The sequence below is a fragment of the Typopeltis vanoorti genome, chromosome 4 (genome assembly GCF_054136105.1).
Source record: "Typopeltis vanoorti isolate ZY-2024b chromosome 4, IOZ_Tvanoo_1.0, whole genome shotgun sequence".
NCBI classification, from domain to species: Eukaryota; Metazoa; Arthropoda; class Arachnida; order Uropygi; family Thelyphonidae; genus Typopeltis; species Typopeltis vanoorti.
Genome location: NC_143552.1, coordinates 39,669,358 through 39,691,420, shown reverse-complemented (window position 1 = coordinate 39,691,420; position 22,063 = coordinate 39,669,358). Strand labels below are relative to the sequence as shown.

Here is a 22,063-nt window from a genome sequence, read left to right as displayed (position 1 = left end):
CAGAAGACCTTCAAACAGAGCTTAACTTCCTGAAAAACACCTTCTTAAATAATAGATATTCATCTCGTAACATCACTAAACGTTTGAGACCACGCCAACAACCTCGACAAAAATATGAATCCAACCCTATCACTCATATACAGTTACCATTTATCAGCTCTCTTACCCCAAACCTATCTAGGATTATGAAGAAATTCAACATAAAGAAAGACTATACTACTCTGCCAAAACTTCGTTCTTTTCTGAGGCGACCAAAACCAAAACACAACCACCTGCATTTTGCTGGTGTTTATAAAATAGCGTCGACTGTGGTCGACCTTATTTTGGCCAGACAGATAAATCTATTGCATTTCGTCTTGAGGAACATAGACGTGACATCTCCTACAGTAGGACACGAGCGAGCACCATTTCCAGTCATGTTCTCTTCTCCGCAAACTTTAACCTCGAAGAATGGCCACACCAAGTTGATTGGGACCGCACAACCAATTTATATATATGCAAGGATGAATTTGAAAGACGAATTATAGAATCAAAAGAAATAGTTCTGGACCTTCACACTTGAACAACAATCTAAGTTACAATTTGCTTGATTCCCAAAATTAGCTGTCACACACATTCAACTCATGCAAACAGTAGCACGCGGTCACCTATTCAAATATGACTGTTACTATTCTACTTCTTTTTATTAAGCTGGAAAGTCCATGTCTTTTACCTTGTTATTTTTATAAGTCTTATGTTATTTCTTATTCACCTGAAGAAGTCGGAACACCGATGAAACTAGTTGTGATTTATTAAAGGTTTTTTGTTATACTTTCTCGGGTTCTAGTCAGTTAAATTTTAATTATATATACAGGGTGTTCGGGATAAATTTGACAGTTTCGTAAGGAAAAAGAAAATCTTCTTTGTATCTATTAAATTTAATGAATTGACAAAAAAACATTACAGGCAGAGTTAATTACAATACTATCAACAAGATTTACTCAAAATAACCACCATTAGCATCGATCACAGCTTCAATTCTGCTTCGGAACCTCGAACAAGCTGATGCTACAGTCTCCCTGGGAAGGGCCGCAAAAACTGTTTTAATTTTATCCATTAACTGGGCTTTTGTATTACTGGAAGTGCGATTGGTGTCTTTTTCAACTGCGCCCCATACAAAATAATCCATGGGGTTAAGGTCTGGGGAGTTTGGAGGCCAAACATTTGGACTGGTGAAGTAGTAGAAATTTTCAGACAACCATTTTTGACTTTTCCCAGAGGTGTGGCAAGGGGCCGAATCCTGCTGCCATACATACGGCCTACCATTGGCTACCCTTGTTATCCAGGGCTTGACTACAGTTAGCAACTCCACGAACAAAGCCCGAATTCCAATGCCAGGGTTCTTCAACACCTGTTCCTGCAGATTTGCGAGGAATTCTGCTGTACGAACGCAATCAGATCGTCTGCTAGGGATCTTTCTTCTTGCTACATCCTCGTAGTCACCATTGCAAGTCTCTAGTTCATGCCTGATTGTTTTTACTGTATTCAGGGAGCATTGGGCAGCAGTCGTAATATCCTTATTTTGATGGCGGGCACGAATCATCATGATACAAGTTATTCTCTTCCATGATTCAGGTGGGTTCCAGCTATCCATCCTTTCTGACATCTTGTATATGAATGAAGAAGGGTCCAAACTTTTAAATGAAGAGAAGTGTGTGTTAATACATGTAACTTACGGAAAAATATAATTAATTATAAATATGTCAAATTTATCCCGAACACCCTGTATATATATATATATATATATATATATATATATATATATATATATATATATATATATATATATATATATATATATATATATATATATACAGGGAAAAATATATATAGATAGATAGTTAATCCCTATAACACTTCATCTTTCGGATGGTATGTGGAAAAGTGTGAATTTCAATAGAGAGTTGAATTTTCATATTTTGTCTTCGTACTTTGGCTACCATTATTCTAATGGCACACTTGTAAACGGAAACGTGAATATACGATATTGTACACTAGGCAAAAATTTATCAAGTTTTATTTGCTTTTATATAGCAGATTACTTCATATTGTATAATGCAAGTTTTATTTACTAATTTACGAGAGAGAAGAATTTTAATCAAATTATTTGTTAAAATTCTTGGAAATTGGATCTAATACGCATAATTGTTTTTAATTTAGATTAAAAATTTGGTTGTGTTATAATTTCCTTGTTGGGCTGATATTTTTATCTTTATATATTGTTTGGAAAGAAAGAAAGAAATAAAGGTTAGTTAGATTATCTAGAAGGTAGGTTATTTAAGAGTATTTTGTTTTAGAAAGGTTATCTAAGAGTATTTCTGTTGTAATTTCTCAGATACCTTTATCAGCTAGTCAGCCTATTATATTCTCTGTGCAATGTAGTTCTTCAAGAAATCTTGAACAACGATTATTTCCTTAAAAACAACCGCAGAATTGCCACATCTTTATGGATCTAATCGATACCATTGCATCTTTGTTCACGTGACGCATCAGCAGTATAAGAAGCTTTGGGAAAGAGAGCTTTTCTATCCTTTGCAAATCAGAAACTCGCTGACCATTGCAGGTAAGAAACTTTATTTATTCTGAACGAAATGTTTCCTATTTTACGTTTATTAAATGTACGAATGAAACTCGAGTTCTATCAAAAGACGATTTTTGCCTTTTGTATAATACTTGATTATTTATTTCATGATTTATTACTGCTGTATCTATTTGATGCCCCAATGTTGATTGTTATATGGCAATTGGACTGTAAAAATAAAAAAAAAAAACATATGATGTTTACCCTAATATACAAAATGCTTAATTTTCTTGCTTTATCAATGGCAGATGACAATGTCTAAAATGCGTATAATGGAATGAAAGAATAAACGTGAGACTTCTGACTTTCAATTATTCCAATTTCCGTTAAACTCGGACAGTAATGGAAGTCAATTTAAATGCATGAACACCAGAGCAGAATGTTCTAAACATTTTCTCTGGAATCGCTTCTAGTCTTCAATAGTGATAATCTAAGAGTTTACATGCGTCGTGTAGATGGTAGCAGTGGTATATTTTGATCATTTACGCGACACAGCGGTATTTATGGGAAGAATAAATGCTAAGATAATAGTCGAGATTGGCTACTCATTAATCTAGAACATGATCACAAAACTAGTCAAAGTTCATTTGTTACTTCTGTATATGTTTAATGTCCAAGTTTTTGCTAGTAAATAATGACAATTGAAAAAAAAAAAGATATTAACAATTATTATTATTAAATACTTTTTGCTACTGCTTCTTTTCTACTTTCTCTCACAGTAAAGGGTGTCCACATTAGACTTCCCTAGTTTCAACGTGTTACCACTACTTAAGTTGTACCACGGTGTCGAAATTGTACAAATGAGAAAGAACACTCACCAAGTTTTTGTAAAAAAATTTCTTGATGAAACTTAATGAGTCTCTGGAACGTTTGAACAACTCAAACTTTGCATATTTCCGCATTTCGATTTTTTACCATTCTCTAAAACAAGGGAGATCCAATGTGGACACCCTGTACTTTACGTCTTTTCCTATCATCTCCATCCGCGAAGTTCATTATTATCGATCTCTACCTGAGATTCATAATAATAAGTAAAATAAAATAAATAACTCTTAACTAATGCATCGCTTTAAGGTATCATATAAATTTTTAAAACCAAATGTGTACCTATTCAAGTAAATTGACGTTCTGAGTAGTTTTATAGGATTTATATTCATCATCATTATCAGCCATTGTCAATCCACTGCTGGATGAAGGCCTTTCCAAGATTACTCCAAAACTGTCTGTCCATGGCTCTCCTTTTGTATGTCAATCCCGCAAATCTGATGATATCATCAATCCACCGTGATTCAGGTCGGCGTCGTGGTCGTTTTTCCTCTCGTGGAATCCAATCCAGTACTTCTTTTGTCCATCCTTGATATTGTCTTCGAGCAATATGCCTAGCCCATTGCCACTTCAGATGTTTTACTCTTCCTATGATGTCAGAGACTTTGGTTTGACTTTAACTTTTTGGCTTCTCATTCCCTTTGTGATCCAGTCGCGATACCAAGCAAACTTCTTTCACTATACTAATTTGTGTTGTTCTTAATTTCTGAATTTCCTTTGCATTTAGTGTCCATGTTTCGCAGCTATATGTCAATATAGGAAGAATACATTGGTTAAAAACTTTTCTCTTCAATGGTAGTTGGCTTTTGAATATTGAATGTAATTTTCCAAATGCTTTCCACCCGAACATCGTGCGTCTTTTAATTTCGTCCATGATATTTTGTTCCATTGATATCTGTTGTCCTAAGTATATGAAATGATACTACTTGCTTAATTTCCTCATTATTGATTTTTATTATTTCTGGTTAACTATTGAGCGTAACTTGGGTCTTCTTTAAGTTTATGTTTAGGCCAGCTATTTTGCTTGCAATTTGGAGTTCACGGATGCGAGTCTGTAATTCATGCGCAGTTGAAGTAAAGATAACTATATCACCTGCAAAGCGTAAATGGCTTAAATATCTTCCATTTATTTTCAGACCTTTCCCTTCCCAATCAAGAAGTTCAAATATTTCTTCTAGACACGCTGCGAATAATTTTGGAGATATTGTGTCACCCGGTCTCATACCTATCTGCATTTCCACAGTAGAGATTTTTCCATTGAAATGAATTGCTGCTGTGGCATTGGTGCATGCTGATTTGATGGTCCTGACGTATGGCTCCTCCACTTGTTGGTTTCGTAATGCTTTAAGTATTGCAAACGTTTTTTACTGAATCAAAGGCTTTCTCATAAGCTTTGATTATGAGAAAGCCATTGACTTATATTATATTATATTAATTTTCCAACTTAAGAATAAATTTTAAGCGATATAAAAATGTTTTGTAATTTCTCTTTTTTTCTTAAAAAGAAAAGTTATAACATGGTAATGTTTTTATGCTCTTATCATTTCCATATTTCGGCCAGTCAGATATTCCCGTATTCATAAAAACTCATATATATATATATATATATATATATATATATATATATATATTTACTATATAGAAAGTTCTCTGAATTTTGGTGTTTGTAAGAAATTGTAATTATAATTTGTCCTAACATCTGTTGTCGGCTGAATACAGTTAAAATACACTGAAGACCATGTAATGCATACTAGAAATATTCTTACTACAATAAGAGTGCGAAGGAAAAGCTTTCTGCATTTCTGTTTATCAAAATCTCACTTTAGATGAGAAATATATATTTTGCTAATGAGCATTGCAGAGAGGCAGAGAGAGAGAGAGAGAGAGAGAGAGACCTGGGGATGTCCGTATCTTGGCTTTTTTATTGAAAATTATGGTTGCAACTTTCTCTCCGAGTAGTGAATTTAATTATTAACCTTATGGAAGTGAGAACTGAAAATCATTATCAAAATATCCCTGATTTGGTTTTGAAAGCGATTGACCAGTATAATTTTGCATGCTGAGAGCTACTTTTGTTTTGTTTCTTTTAATATAATCTAAGATTCTCAAATCTTGTTCGGTTTGTTGAGTGCTTATAGCTTATTGATATAAAATCAATTATTTTTACGTGATCGAGGTTTTTATCTACCTCAAAATCAATTATGCAAAATGCTCAATTTTTTTGTTCCATCCTATTTTTCTCCTCAGTTTCAGGTTTCATAACGCTAGTTGGTTAATTTATTTCCTCATCACATTGAGTTAATTTTATTAATACAAGAGTTTTTTTATCATATGAACTACAAGTAATATTCACCATATTCGAATTGCACCATAAATTTTTTTGTTTCAGCAGATATGTTTCTAAAATCTTCACGTACCGGAAATTAGATTACATTGAATTTTTTTCCTGTTTATGGAATCAACCTATTGTTTTAAGCGCCAATGACCGAATGTGTACATTTTATTATTTCAAACTATTTTACAGATTTGTTTTATTATAGTCGCATCAGCTGAAAGCCTTCCTTTCCTCGAGTCAGTCTGCTCACTTGCTACCATACTCCCCATGCAATTGGAAATCTTTTTGATCAGAAATGTATACCTGTTTGCCTGTAAATTAATGTTATCAGTTTTCAGGGCTGCGTACCGTTAACCCTGCCCCTTCTAATGAATGAATAATGAATTTTTCTAGAAGCGATGACCAATGAATCATAAAAATGGAAAATAAACATGATATTGAGGGAACAATACTTGCGGAAATGAGCAGTGTCAGGTGATACTGAACACCTTAAGTTGACACTGTGAAAATGTCATTTGGATCACACTTGTTAGCGAGCCTTGTCCAGTGACAGTGAAAATTTTCAAGGCAAGCCGACCGTTGTTTAAGTCAACAGCCATTACTACTCAGACTAGAACAGCCCTTTAGGTTTGTCGCGATTCATATTTTAATTGTATATTATGCAAGTTTAGCCAATTGATAAAAAGCTTTATATCAGATGCGTGCATCAAATGAATCTTTACTTAAACGTCCTTTTGTTTAACGTTGCAGAACTCTCCAATTGCGCAATGATTGTTTTGCTTGGTGTATTCGTTCTTCTCTGCGGTAAGTATTTGCAAATTCTAAATATATTTAATCGATTTTTATATGTCACTAAAAGATTACCGCATTGAGATTTTGATGTTACAAATTACAATGAAATGAAAACGAAATGAGAGTTACAGAAAGCTTTTTGTGAGTTTGAATGAAAAAGGAAAACATTATTTAAATTGAAACATTTATTTGTGACCATAAATACAATTCTAGTTCCCAGTGAGCAAGTCAAAAGATGGCGCGCAAAGAAATAAGGTGTATGCATGCATGCAGAATCATCAGTATTTGAAAGATATGGCAATAATTCTTCATTATTATAGTAACAGGTTATTACATCTTTTTTTAATAATGTTGATTCTCCACGCACACGCAGCTCAACTGCGGGCGCGCCCTCTTTTCATCTTGATCAGGCTTTCAGCTTTATTTTTAGGCATACTCGCCACCAGTTTGTGAAAATGTGTCAAGTGTTTTAGTCTATTTTTCATTTATCGAAAGTCAGTTCTCAATATCGTACGTTACTTTGCCTCCCTTGTGTGGCCAACACACACATTTTTGTCCATTTTAAACCTGTGATTATATTGTGAGTGGGACTCTTGTAGGCCATCCGAACTAATCTACACCATTCCCATCAAAATATGTTAAAAGTGTGCCTTTTGTACGATATAGTGCTTGTCATAACAGAAATGGGTTTGTTCCAAATTGCCAGTGCATTTTGCTATCTAGAGATATTGCAAATCTGTTGGCATTCATCTTCTGCAAGTGCTTCATATCATATCTTCCTCATTAACCAACCTAACTATTTTTGTTACATCATCAGAAAATAACTGTATGTCGCCTGTCAAATCCTTCTCAATGTGGAATGAGAAAGCTTATTAAAAAGAAGAATGGTAAACGGAATGAAAGGGAGAGATAAGAAGTTGGTCCAAGTTAATGTCTGAAGCTTAACTGTGTATTGATGTTGACCAGCAACTGCTCATGGTTTCACATGTCTAAAGGAAAGTGGAAGAATGGATGGGCCAGTTCAATGGAGCAGCATGTATGAAAATGCTCTGAAATATTGTTGTTGTTTTCTTTAATCTTCAATTTGTTAATTGAGAAAGATGCTAAAATCTTCACTTTTAGCTTTTAGCCTTCCTAACAAAGTTGAGCACACTGTCTATTTGATAATGTCTCATTATTTTGAAGTTCATTTTTAAGATTTTATTCAGGCAATTATATGCAAATTTGTTATTTGGTAAAAAAAATGTAATTAAAGTTAAATTTTAAATATTCATTTCTATAATTTCATGACAATATTAGTTAGACAACTATATTTTTTACATTTTTGACTTACAGTTATATCACTGGGTTACCTTTTGCCAATAATTTCGAAAGTTTTAGTCACTTATACCATTAAAAAGTATAAATGCAATCATTATAATCATTTGCATTGTACAATTTTAATTAGTGTGTCCTGGTAGAAGCATATGAAGATAATGCTTTCCAGAGGCCTCCAGAAGTTAGCATTATAATGTGTTAATTATAGTTTATTAGAAATGCCTGGAGTATTTTGACAAAAATTAAACTTCAGTAACCTCAAGGTTATTTTAATTGAAATTAATAGTTTACTGGTTATTCCTTATGTTTAGTTTAACAGAAATGTCACTAGAAAGATGCTTGTTAATTTTCTTAATTCTTGTGAAGAATAAGATGAGGTGCACTAAGTTTCATCAATTACTTTTCAGTTGCTCTTCAAGAGTTTTGCTAATTAGAGGAAAACAGACAAAGGAAAATCAAACTCATTTAGGAGTTGGCTTGAAATTTTTTTATATTGTGAATATTAGAATTTTGTGTGCATATTATTCAGAAAAAGATTGAAATATTAGCATATCGCAACCTTCTATAAAATGATATCACACTATGGTTAGAATTAAGCAGACCTTGAGCCAAATCTTGAAGGTTTCTCGGACTATTTCTTTTTGTTGTTTCAACGAGCTGAATTATCCAGTATCAAATTCTGAAGAAGGAGATTTTTTCTGTGGAAGAGAAAACAACCTGTCGGTGTACACATGCACTTAAGGTCTTACGGATACTTTTCCCGGGGCTGGCGGGGTCCGAGGCACTAGAGTGCTGGGGCCACCCTCCTCATTGTTTGTGGCCCTAAAACTGGCCCTACATTTTCGGGGTCCCAGCTACAGCATCGTGCGCCTGTGCATAAGTACGGCCCTGCATGATGAACCTGACAAACGTAATATAGGATCTAATGGCTTCATATGCATCCGTTTACCTAGCATATTCCACTGAACTCTCTTGATTTAGACTCCAAGACATTAAGTCCAAAACCCTTTGACAATGATATAATTTTATCGAATTCTTTAAAAGAACGACAGTAATCCTGATATGCTAATTTTGGATCCTAAGTTTTGTGGTACTAAATATCTATCAGTTTTACGTGCTCCTAAATCGCTTGTGTTAACGAACGATTACACATTGCTACGTACAGTAACGAACAAATTAATCCGAACAAGTTGAATTTTTGTCAGAATTTTGGCTTAAGTTTGGTTTTTGCTTCAGTTCACAATAAATTTGGTTTCGGTTTCGATTGGATATTTTCGGTTTTGGTTTTAGTTCACTATTCTGGTTGAGTGCTGCATGTTTTAACTGTCTCTGCGGTGTTAATTAATAGTGTTGTGCGTTTTTAATAATAGTGTGAAGAAGTTGACATTGGTAGCGTTTTATTCATTTTGTGTAGCTATAAAGTGGAACATCTCCACAAAAGCTTTCGAAAATGTATATTATTTTTCAGCACACATCCATAACTGAGTCATATTGCCAAAGAGTATGGTGTTGGTTTGAGTACTGTTAATGCGGTTTTAAAGCGATTTTTAATAAACATACTGACCGAAAAGAAAAATTTGTGAGAAAAAGGACTCACTCAAGATCGTTTACCAGTTAGGGGAAGCAAAATGAATCTACAATTGTCTGTTATAGATATAGAGACTTGACAGCTAGTGGGATTAATGTTTCTGACATGATAGTCCATCGGAGATTGTTGGAAGCAGGGAGGACTTCCCACAAATCAAAAATTAAACGAATGCTGACGAAGGCTATGCAGAAAAAGAAGCTCCACTGGGCAAAACTGTACACAGACTGGATTGTCGGGAAGTAAAAGAAGGTAATATTCTCAAATGAGAGCTATTTCTTTGTCCAAGGAGAGTGAGTACCCTATGTTTGCAAATCAGCGGCTGAGAAGACTTCTCACCCACCTTCAACAAGCTCCTAAACACCCAGATAAAAGATGTTCTGGGGTTGTTTTACACAGGATCTCTTATACCTGTTGACGGTATGATGAAAAGTGACCAATACATAAAAATATTGGAGAAACGGATGGTCCCACATATCCAGAAAGATAAAAAAAACTCATCTTCCAATAGGATCTCCATTCCACACTTCAAAGAAAAAAGTGAAATAGTTCCTCAAAAATCACAACGTCCACTTGCAGTGGCCAGATAACTCTCTTGACATAACCACACAAAAAACTTTTGACCCATTGTGAAAAAGAGACTTTAAAAATTAAATATTGTGATACAAATGATACAATCCATTATAAAAGTATGGTTTCGAGATGCAGAAATAAAACGCATGTGTTCTACGTTGGTAGAGTCCATGCCTAAGCGATTTTTTTGTAATTATTTTCTTGCGAAATTAAAATTTTTCTTTAAAATGTGAGTGTTCGGATTAATTTGTTCGTTACAGTACGTTTTCTGCTTACTATGCAAACTAAACATCTCTGTTTGGTCTTGAGTGATGTATAATTTTAAAATGTACATTATAATAATAATTTTAGAAAGTAAGTCATTTAGTTACTGTTGTTATCAGTCTCTTGTATCCCACTGTTGGATAATGACCTTTCCAATTTTCTCTACTGTTCCTGCTAATTGCCTATCCTGATCCAGTTTGTTTCCTGCTATTCGAATAATTTTACTTGTTCATCTGTTTCTCTGGAAGCTTTGCTTTCTCTCGAAATACAAAACTCTAGTGAGAGTTTTGATATCATCTTTCATCCTACCTACATCCATTCCATTTCCATTTCAACTGTTTTTCTTTGTGGTGACATCAACATTTTTAATATGTCTACTATCTGCATTTTTTTAAATTTTTTTAAATTGCTAATGACAAAAACGCATAGCAAGAAATATAACTGCTCACCAAAAACGGAAGCATATTGATTAACAATTTTGTTTTGTAGTGTGTACAGTAATATGCTTCAGTTCGATAATTTAAAAATTGCGCATCCAACCCTATTTAATTCTGGAGTGGACGGACAGGAATATAATACTTTATAGGAAGCAACATGGTTTTGTCTTGCCTTAGTAATTAGGTAGGTCCTGCGTTAGTAAAATAGTGACAATTGAGTTGGATGAAGAAAAAATTACTCAGAGATACTGCTGGACTTTGCAAAGGAATTTGACAGGATTCCGCATTGAACTCTATAGCATAAATTGCAACAAAGAGGAGGATAGATACGAAGCTGATGATTTGAATTAGAAGGTGGCTGATGGACAGATATCAAAGAGTGGTTTATGAAGGAGTTGAGTCCATGAGAAGGCAGGAGACTAGGGGGTGCACCTCGGGGCTCGGTACTTGGTCTGAATGTTTATATGATCTAAGCAAGAAGCAGTGATAGTATAGTATTTATGACAATTTCTTCTCTAGTACATGATGTTATGGTTGGTATTAGGTTCTACATAGATTGCGTATCTAGGTATTATACAGTGTTGGTTTTCGTTTGCAATATTTATGTTTATGTCGCCGATTATCATTAGTATTAAGGGGTGCTGTCGATTGCGGTATTAATGATTTCGATGCAAAGGATTTCAGCATGCTCAAACCGATAGATAGTTTCTTTTGCTATTGATTTATGTTCGGTAAATATTATGAAAACTAATAATAATAATAATAATAATAATAATAATAATAATAATAATAATAATAATAATAATAATAATAATAATAATAATAATAATAATAATAATATGCAGTTTGTTCAAAGAATTAAGCTCATGTTTGACTTATATTTTCTTTTAGGATTCACCGCCGGAGATCCTCGTGTCGATGAATACTTTGATACCGTCTTGCATAACGACTACCGGAATGAAATTCGACGTTCAGGTCTTGATCCTGCTCGTTTGCACGACTTCAACACCAAAATTAAAGAATCCGTTCTTGGTGAGCAGTTGAACACCAACTACACTAACTGTTACTTAACAGGCTTGAGTAACCTGGTTCGCGCTTACTTATGTGGCAATGCCTATAGCGTGCACGGAAGACGTGCAGTAAACTGCACCTTACAGTTCTCCAAAGTTAACTTGACCTGCTCTGGTAAAATGAAATTCGGCAAACTTCCAGCTATAGATCTCAATATTAAAGCCAACACGTCGGCACCGAGAGTGTTTGTTGAAGTGAAGAACGACCTTTCAAGAAGACTGTCTACGATAACTCGGTTTGATTTGGTGCAAATTGGGGATGTGACACCCAAATTTACTGGAGCCAGTGCTCTCAACAAATATCTTAAAATGCTTGAAAAGTCATTTAAGGACTCTTGGAATACACAGTTCTACAATGCTATCGTGAAAGTGCAGAGCGCTGCAGAAAGAGCATTTGCACGTCATATTGTCCCTTAAACTGGCTATTTGTAAACTGATTAGTAATCATTGCTTCTGAATAAACCGTTTTAATTTTTTATGTGATTGTCATTTATTCAAGGACTCACTCAAGGCAACACGTTTAGATTGGGTAGAGTACTATAATTTATAATTATAGTATTAATTATAATTATAATTATAATTATAATTAACAGACACATTACAGGAATAAATTTACTTCGTACATAAATCATATTAGACTTGACTAATCAGTGTTTATTTGGATATTTATATCTGACTTCCTTAAAATACCGATTCATTTGTATAGAAAACTATTGAAAGCTCAGCAGAAAAGTGAATTCGATACTGTGGAAATAATATTGATTGCATTTTAGGAAATATTTGTGTAAGAGAATCATCATTACCCATTGCTCATTATCTTACTTTATTTCTAGCTGGATGCCATATTAAGGGACTGAAGACAAGGCTGGATTCTGAGAACTTAAATTCTCCATCATATTAGTACGAAGCATATTAGTAAAATTAAACATACACTATCCACCAATAATTGTCAGGACCCTTTAGCAATTTACAATTGATACCAGCAGGTGAACCCTGCTGGTATCAATTGCGTTTTATTGTCCGGACAATTATTGGTAGATAGTGTACAACCAAAATGGCAAAGTAAAATCTCTACTTGACCACAGATTTTCAGTGATCTGAATTTTTGGCAAGAGTATGGCACGAGTGTTAACGGTGTGCATACAATGTATGTGTTGAATTTGCATGGGTGAAATACTACCTATATACCATGAAAACAGGAATTCGTATTCAGTAATAGTTGACGTTGTGTTTGAAAGGAAAATGTGGATTACTAGATGACTGGAAACAGATAACATGGTCAAATAATTTCTTTACAATCTCGATTCACCTTGATGGGAGCACCTGGATACGACAGCCCCCTCTATGAACGCTGTTAGCATGATTATTGTACGAAATGTAAAAGCATGGTGATTTTCGTGAAAGTGTTTCTCGTTGTATGGAATTGATCAGTAGTTCTTGTTGATACTGTCATGAACTATAAGAGGTAGTTCATGACAGTGAACTCCTTCTTATAGTTCACTTCTCTTTCTGAGTAACGCTGGTCCATCTTGCATTTACTGAACTCTACGGTAATCGGACATGCATGATGGATAAAAAAATGCTTTAGACTTAGAAGAGCCCAGTAAGGCTCAGTCTGAGGGTAGCAAAATTTATCTACTGTCAACTCAGAATCCCCAGTCTGATTTAAATGAACACGTAGTGAAGTGGAACGACGTGTGAGGAATCTTACCTGGAGTACAACATCATTGGTCACAGAGTCCTGAATAATAAAGAATAGAGGATAATTAGCTTAGTAGGCTAACAGTCCATTCACATTTAAATTGGCTGTTTTTACTATATAAATCAGAAACACTGTAGTCATTTGTCTTCTGTTCATTTATATTTCTTGTTTGCCAAACTGATAGAATTAACCACGAATTCTGGTTCCCATCTGCCATACGGCCGCGGGAGGGTAGCTAAATGCTACAATTCGAGGGAGAGCTGATTATGAGCAAGGTGGTTTCCCGTTGCCTTCCTTGCCGTAAGTATTTATGACTGTAACCTGTGTGTTCACGGGGCTGGTTTGCCTGCTTGCGGGATGAAAAACCGAGATAAACTGGCGGAAAAAACCCTACTGCCCACGCCCAAGACCGGCTAACTTGGCTATGGCTGAGGAAGATACTTAAGCTCCTCACATCGTCGACGGGAGTCGAACCTAGGACACTCCTTCCCCAGGCATATGGTTGCGAAGCGCAAAGCCACTAGGCTAACCGCGCGGTTAACCACGAATAGATATTTTAATATTCTGAAGATGCAAATTAAGAACTACCTAAACTGTGTTTCATAAAGTAATAACAAAGCACCAGTTAAGTATCAACAAACATATTAATACTTTTAATCTTCTGTACGTGTGGTATTAGTTGCAAAATTGGCTTATGCAATAAAAACCATTGTCCGGATCATGGAATGGAAAGTTTCTGAAATTAAATTAAATCTCTGATGGAATAAACAACTTCTTTATTTCTTTAGATCACTTGCTTGGATTAATACTAGGCAACGTTATGGATACTAAAGAGCTATGTTTAGTTTTTATAACCTTCTAGTTCAATATGATTTGTTGATGAAAATTCTACCCACGTACGGTTAGGATTGCGGATGAGCCTGATTTGAATTAGTAGCACCTACTCTAGTGGTCTCATGTATGAGGTTTCAGATCGCACTTCAAGCCTTTATTAAGTAGGGTGGCAGTGATAGTGGATGGGGTTATACTGTTAAACGTGGTAATGGAGTTCATGTCATCTCTTCTAAATCCCTTATTATGAAAATAATTCAATACTGTCACCTTTTGTTTTCTTCTCAGAAAAAATGACAAATGGAAGAAGTCAAAATTAATTAACGCTATCGACAGTGAAATTATCCTATTACAGCGACTGAAACTGCAGATGCCGAAATCTAATTTCCTTATGTTCTCATAATAGAATTACCAAAAAGCAACAAAAAATATTTTCATTTATCCATTTAAGCAAAAATGAAAATGAATGTTAAAGATCACTTAATAATCTGCAGTCTAGCACTAAGTTAAATTATGTAAGGTTGCAGAATGTTATTTTTGGTTCAGTTTCCTCGACAACTAAATACATTTTTCTAGTTTTTTTTCTTCTTCTCAATCCATTTTTAATTTTGACCGATTCCTGAGGAGATCTTTAGTAGAAGCATGTAGAGATTATCTTATATAGAGAAACCTGTGGAGTATTCATTACTATAAATTCACACGTATTCACACGTAATTAACTTTTTAATAATATGTAATATTTCGCATTAAGTATCATAAGACATCATCTCTACAGTTTTTAAACAACAATAGGAATTATATTCAAAAACACTTTAGTGCGCATGCTCACATTGGAGTCTCTTTATGCATACAGTAGCGTGTTTAAGGACTAAATACTTTTGGGCTGTAATTAAATTAAATTAAAACATAACTGATACATTTATTTTATACAGTTCATGATAACAATTTCCCACACTTTTGGAATAGTGAGACAGTCATTACGGTTAAGATTGGTGTGCACAGCCCCAATCTCAGTAGTTGATAACGTCTTTCTAAACAAAGGATATCCTCTGGGCTGAAAGGACTGCGTTTAAATCCCGTCTAGAATGCAAAGAACATTTATAAGGATTTATCAGATGAAAGTGAGTTTTCCGGTCTAATACAGAGTTGGAAAGTGGGGGTTTTGATCTCAAAAGGTAAGCAAACCTGCCGGAGAATACACGAAATTAACAGACTTAACACACTGTCTCATAGCCAGAGTTGCTTCTTCCTTAATTCCAAAAGAACGTCTTAGTTGTTGCCCTCATATATAAGCTCAGATTATCATTCATTCCAGAACTATTGTTCCGCCATTTTAAGATTTATTTCATATAATAAATTATTGCTGGAAGTACACAATACAAATTGCAACATAAGGGTTACATTAAAATTATTGAGTATCAAGACATACAGGAGCACTAGATTGTTTCCCATTCTAAATCAGTGGTGTTCAGATTGAAGATGTGAAATTATTGTTCGTCAATAACTCTACTCTCCACACAATGAAAAGGTGTTCCTTAGTTGGTTTTCCTTTGGTGATAAAATGAGAAAACCTTTTACGAATAAGTCGATATCCACCATCTCAGCCTAGAGTAAATACAACCCACAATTTTGTCTTATTTTATCTTGAAACAACATTGAGAAATCTTTAGAGTCACTGGTTTACTTTTTTCGTGCCTTAAAATCGAAAAACAGCAACACACACACACACAGTCCTCGTAATCCTCGAATTCTTGTAACAGATACAAGCAGGGACGAGGAGGAGAGGAAGGGGGTGTTGAATAAAGCCAGTACAAATTTTCGGGTCCTAGCAGTCTGGAGGTCGGCCTGGGTCCGACTGTTCTGCATATATCTTTATTTTTCTCGGTAGCTGGGGTCAGACAAATTATTTCTGCCAGAAATAAATATTTCCAGGACTCTGGTCAGCCCTGGATACAGTTTCAGATTTCCTTATTGAGGACAAAACAGTCAGTGTCACTTTCTATATGTTCGTTAACTAGATTCAAAAAATGGGCATCGCGCATCAGTTCTAATTACTAACCGGAAACCCATTCTTCGTGAGACTTTTCCTGTCGAACCATAAAATCTATTTTTGATTTCTAAACTGTAAAACATATACTGCTTTTCTAGTATGGCTATTAGCACGAGTTTTCTTCCCAGAGGTATTTGAAGCTGTTCTCTCGCACTTTATTATGTTCCTTCACCAAATATTTCAAAGCGGCACTGAGGATATTTATTAATGTATGGTCCATTTCATTCTTTTTTTTTTTGCATTGTTTGAATCATAGTCAGAGGCTTTATACTTTCCATTAATAAAGTATTGAATATATACCAAACTTAAAAAAAATGTTTTCCATTGATAAAATTCATGTTTCCCAAAATACAAATGTTTAGAAACGTACAGAAAATAATTCCAGCTACCATGCCTTAATAATATTTGAAACACTGTTGAACAAAATGAGCAATACTTGAGCTTATCAATATGGCAAATTCGGCTTCAATGCTGCATTTCTGAGAAAACTGAGTCCATTGTAACCCATTTTATGCGTATTGGGTTTAAAATGTGCAGATGAACAAGTTTTTATAAACACTGAATTTCCTCTTGTTAATCTCTAAAGCTAAAGATTAACAAGAGGAAATTCAGTGTAGCTTACTAACGTTCTATCACTCAAGTGTCCGCTAGCGGGGCTCTCATAACAATCGAGTGTACATGGGAACAGAATTATAAACGGAAACAATATTTAACTCTTCATTTCAATCTGACATTAATTATTAATTAATAATTCGTAATTGATGGATACAATTCCTAATTAATTAATAAAATTATTAATTACTTAATTAATGTGATTTAAGCTGAATAATTAATTTTAATTGAACAATTGGATATCCAGTTTTGAATATTTGACTGTTCTGTGTGAAACATACACCTCACATTTTTCATATAATACATCACATATACAGGGTAATAACAATTAAATTATCCCTTTTTAAAGTGTTGTGGAACGCCACCCAGTGATCCAAATGCTGCGAAACTTTGCAGCAATGTATTGTGAGTCATGGGAAGCAATATCTGACGGTAGTTCCAAATTTCCCCACCTGGAGCCTGCATGGTGTTCCAAATATTGATGTAGTAATTTTTCTGTGTGTATGTGTAAGAAGAAGAAGAAAAGAGACACAAGCATTAATCTTCTTCTACTACGCGTTATTCCCGCTTCCCATGCAGGGTCCGCGTGTTACTTTAGATGCGACTTCTTTGTTAGTACTACTCCCAACCGACCTGTCGCCTGGTCTGCCGCTGGGGGGGATATATTTTTGACATTAGAGGCGTATGTTCATGGGCCGGTTTGCCTGTTTGCGGGATGAAAAACGCCAGATAAACTGGCGGAAAAAACCCTACTGACCGCGCCCAAGGCCGGCTAACTTGGCTATGCCTGAGGAAGATCCTCAAATTCCTCACGTCTACAACGGGAATCGAACCTGGGACACTCCTTCCCCAAGCATATGGTTGCGAAGCGCAAAGCCACTAGGCTAACTGCGCGGTGTAGACACAAGCATTAATAACATATTTTTATTCACTTACATTATGGATTCAAGGGCTATAACTGTTCAATGTGCTACCCTTCCACAAACTGAATGCAACGTCAGAACGCGACTGATGTAATGCATAAGCTGCATTACGCTGTCTTTCAGCGACGGCAACTTATCAGGATGTAAACCCTATCTTTGAAAAATCTCCAGAGCAAGAAGTCATACGGGTCAGATCAGGTGAACGAAGCGGACATGCAGTGGGAAACGCACGGCTGATCACTCTGGCTTCAGTGAAACATTCTCGAAGAACCTCCCTCTATGACCAATATGTGGAGGGACCCCGTCCTGCACGAAAATGACAATCTATGCACAGGCACTGATGTAGGTGTGGTATAACAAAATTGTTTATCGTATAGGGACATCTTTGGGCAGTAACTGAGCAGATCATAGTATCCCCCCCCCCGACAAATGTCCTCAAAGAAGAATTACTATTACTATTACTATTATTACGGGCAACTCCAGGGAGTCATTGGACTCATCGAGGGAGGCCCCAAATCATATTCATCACAACTATTTGACATTCATACAGTATCTATCATACCTCGCCTTAAACTCATTCACTGTCACCGCATCCACCACAGACTCAGGGAGCGCATTCCACTCATTCACTACTCTAAAAGTAAAGAACCCAGATCTAACACCTTTACTAACCACACTTTTGCCCAGTTTCCATGGATGTCCCCTAGTCCTCCCACAACCAGCCCTGTTCTCAAAAATATCTTCTGAATTAATTTTATAGAAACCCTTCAGTAATTTGAATGTCTCAATCATATCTCCCCTCCTCTGCCTATCAACCAATTTTTGCAACCCACAAATCCTCAACCTGTTCTCATACGGTTCATTCCACAGACCTGCTATCATCTTGGTCACTCGCCTCTGGATCCTCTCCGCCTCCTCCCCATCAAGAAGAAACCTAGGTGACCAAATCTGAGCACAGTAGTCTAGATGGGGTCTTATCAAGGCTCGACACAGAGGAACAATAACCTGCTTGTCTCTGCTTGTCATCGTATTCTTCAGCAACCAAGTGATTTGATGAGCTGTTTTGGTCACTTTTGCAATGTGTCCCCTAAATTTCAATTCCTTATCTACCAACACTCCTAAATCTCGTGCCTCATCAATTTCCTGGAGCACGGTTCCACCAATGCAGTAAACTGCCGCCAATCTTTTCACCCCAAAATGCATAACCTTACATTTTGCCACATTAAACTGACATCCATTCTCCTTAGCCCAGACCTCCAATCTATCCAAATCATCCTGCAAAATTTTGACGTCATCTGCATTCACTATTGCCCTACCCAACTTCGCATCATCCGCAAACAAATGAACTGTTCCTCTCAGATCATTTCCTATATCATTTATGAACAAATTAAACAGCAGTGGTCCAAGAACAGATCCCTGTGGCGCACCACTAGTCACAGGCCGTCTTGTGGACTCTACTCCCGAGTAAACCACTCTCTGATATCTCTCCGTCAACCACCCTCCTATCCATCTCACCAACCCTATGTCCATTCCCATATGCTGCAATTTACTGATTAGAATTCCATGTGGAATCCTGTCAAAGGCCTTGGCAAGGTCCAGTAGAATCACCGTAAACCCATTACCCTTATGCAGTTCAGCCGTCACTGTGTTATAATACGTGAGCATGGTCCGATTATAAACGAAGCTGTAAACCCACACCAGATAGTAACTTTGAGTGAACGCAAATGGATTTGTTGGATTATATGCGGGTTTTGCATAGCTCGCACCCAGCAATTGCGGGTATTCACAGCTCCGTTCAGGTGAAAATAAGCCTCATCTCCCCCCCCCTCCCCACAAAATCATCCCCGGTCACGTAGCGCTCAATTTCTTCACTCCAACGTTAAAGCGAATGTCAATCAACTTTCAAAGTCCTGAGGGCTCAACTCCTGTGTCAAAGTTATCCTGAATGGGTAGAATGCAGAATCTGGCATAAAACAGCAGTATCAACTTCATTCACTTGTTGTGAACTGACTGGTTTGCGATCACTGCCAAGTGTAACTCCCAATGAAATTCGCGAAGTGCAAAGAGTATTGCGAATCACTTAATACCATCATCACTGCGCATGGTATTAACAATCAGAATGAAGGGAAATATCCGTGTTCTTCTTTTTAATCCCTCCATATCATATATTTATAAGCTGTGGTCCTGATTCTGTCGTAGGTGATATCTCTGAGATACTCTTCGATACCAACCTCAATGGATTTCTCAGTTTGTCCATAATATAGTAATATAGCCAAACCAAAGACAGTACTAACATGGATACTTCAGATCGTTATGTTCTAGTTTTACCGGGCTAAGCCAGGATCCAAGCTTTGTTAAGGGGGTGAATAAAGTATGAATCTTATTTTTCTTGAGAACTTTTGCCAACTTGTTAGAAACAGAGCTGATATACGGAATAGTTATGTAACATTTTACATCATTACTCTCTTCGACATTGTGTGCAGGAGGATTAAACAAGATTTTAGTAATCGAAATTCACTCCAACATTTCTTGAACAACCAGCATTTTAGAATACAATTTATAGCAGAGCTACAAGTTAACAGTTCCCTTCCTTTTCTTGATGTAAAACTTCGTTCGTTCACTCCCATCATTATCCAGCTCAAAACCTTGGTGTTACTTTTACTCTGAACCTGTGTATATACTCTCATCAGAGCTATGAAGAAGAGATCGCCACAGAATTAAATCTGCTTTCATTGATTTTTCAGAAGAACGGTTATCGTACACAGTTGATTTCTAAAACCCTGTTTATTCCTCCCCCCCCCCACACACATCCCGTCAAAGAGAGGAGCGACGTGAAAGTTTATGTCCCTTTTCCGTATATCAGCTCTATTTTCAACAAGTTGTCAAAATTCCTCATATAAGAATTGTACTTTATTCATCCTTTTAGCAAAACTTCGATCCTGCTTCGCCCATTATAACCGAAACATAACAATTTGAAGTATCCAGGTGTGTACCATCTTTGGCTGTAATTACCAGTGTAATGGACAAACAGAAAAATCAATTGAGCTTCGTATCGAAGAACAACTCAGAGATGTCACCTGTTGCAGAACCAGGGCCACAACAACTTTATTCAATCATATTATTAATTCTTCTGATCCCGATGATGATCAATCTACTTCACACTCAGTAAGCTGGAATAGATCTCAAATTATATATAAATGTTCCGATGAACTGGAATAAAAAATCTTGGAATCAACAGAAATTTCACAGAACTCTATTCACTTCTGTCAACCTCAGCTATAACCTTTCTGATTGTTATTCCTCCGCTATTCAGATCATGCCGTCATTCACGAGTAACAACGCAACTAGTGAACGAATTCATTCAAATTTGAGCAATCTGTTGATAACTAGTAGACATACTATAGTAAAATTTTTATGTATCTCTGATTTTTTCCCCTTTCCTGTAATGCACCCGATGAAGTCTTCTATAAAGACGAAACTAGTAAAGCCTTTAAAAACAAATTAGCTTTCAATTTCATCATTCGGCTATATAGTCATATAACTTATTTTTGAAACATGTCCAATAGCCGTGAAAATCCAATATAAATATATATATATTAATTTTATCTATCCATGTGGCTTTAACAGGCACTTAAGTGCCCATAGCCTTCCAAGTATCCTTGGATTTCCTAACCGTAATACGAGGATAAGGCGATTACCCCTATGCCTCTAAGTTTTCTTGTCTGTAAATTGCGTGTGTTCTACTGATCGGCTTGCCTGTTCTGAGGGACGAAAGACCTGAGTTTCCTGGCGGGAAAAAGCCCTCTATCTCCGTATGAGACCGGCTAACTCACCTTTAGTCGAAAGAAGACGGATAAATGTTCCTCACGTCTCACTGACGGGAATCGAACCCAGGTCTTTCCGACCAAAGAGCTTCGTCTATACCGACTGAGCTACGGAGGCGCTGTATTAATTTTATACTTCTACTAATTTCTTCTGTTCTATTGCGAACAGAATGATTCTTGAAAAAACTAATTGTTAACTAATGCTGATGGAATCATTGTTAAATTGTAAACTCATGTCACATGGAAATGCCACACACGTGCCTCGTTGATCTGTGACGAGCAACATCCATGCTAACCTAGAAT

General features: G+C 36.0%; 1 protein-coding gene across 1 annotated transcript; it reads left to right on the top strand.

Annotated features, from left to right (window-relative positions):
* Positions 1–2,437: 2,437 nt before the first annotated feature.
* On the top strand, positions 2,438–12,296 carry LOC150107245 (uncharacterized). The gene is made up of 3 exons (XM_090391099.1): positions 2,438–2,602; positions 6,531–6,584; positions 11,640–12,296. Exons 2-3 carry the CDS (start codon positions 6,548–6,550, stop codon positions 12,233–12,235), a joined length of 633 nt encoding a protein of 210 aa, XP_090247225.1. The 5' UTR covers positions 2,438–2,602; positions 6,531–6,547; the 3' UTR covers positions 12,236–12,296.
* Positions 12,297–22,063: the final 9,767 nt, after the last annotated feature.

Coding starts and splice junctions, on each gene's coding strand:
- LOC150107245 (XM_090391099.1), top strand. CDS start 6,548: ATGATTGTTTTGCTTGGTGTATTCGTTCTTCTCTGCG. Junction 6,585..11,639: donor TGTATTCGTTCTTCTCTGCG/GTAAGTATTTGC, acceptor ATTTTCTTTTAG/GATTCACCGCCGGAGATCCT.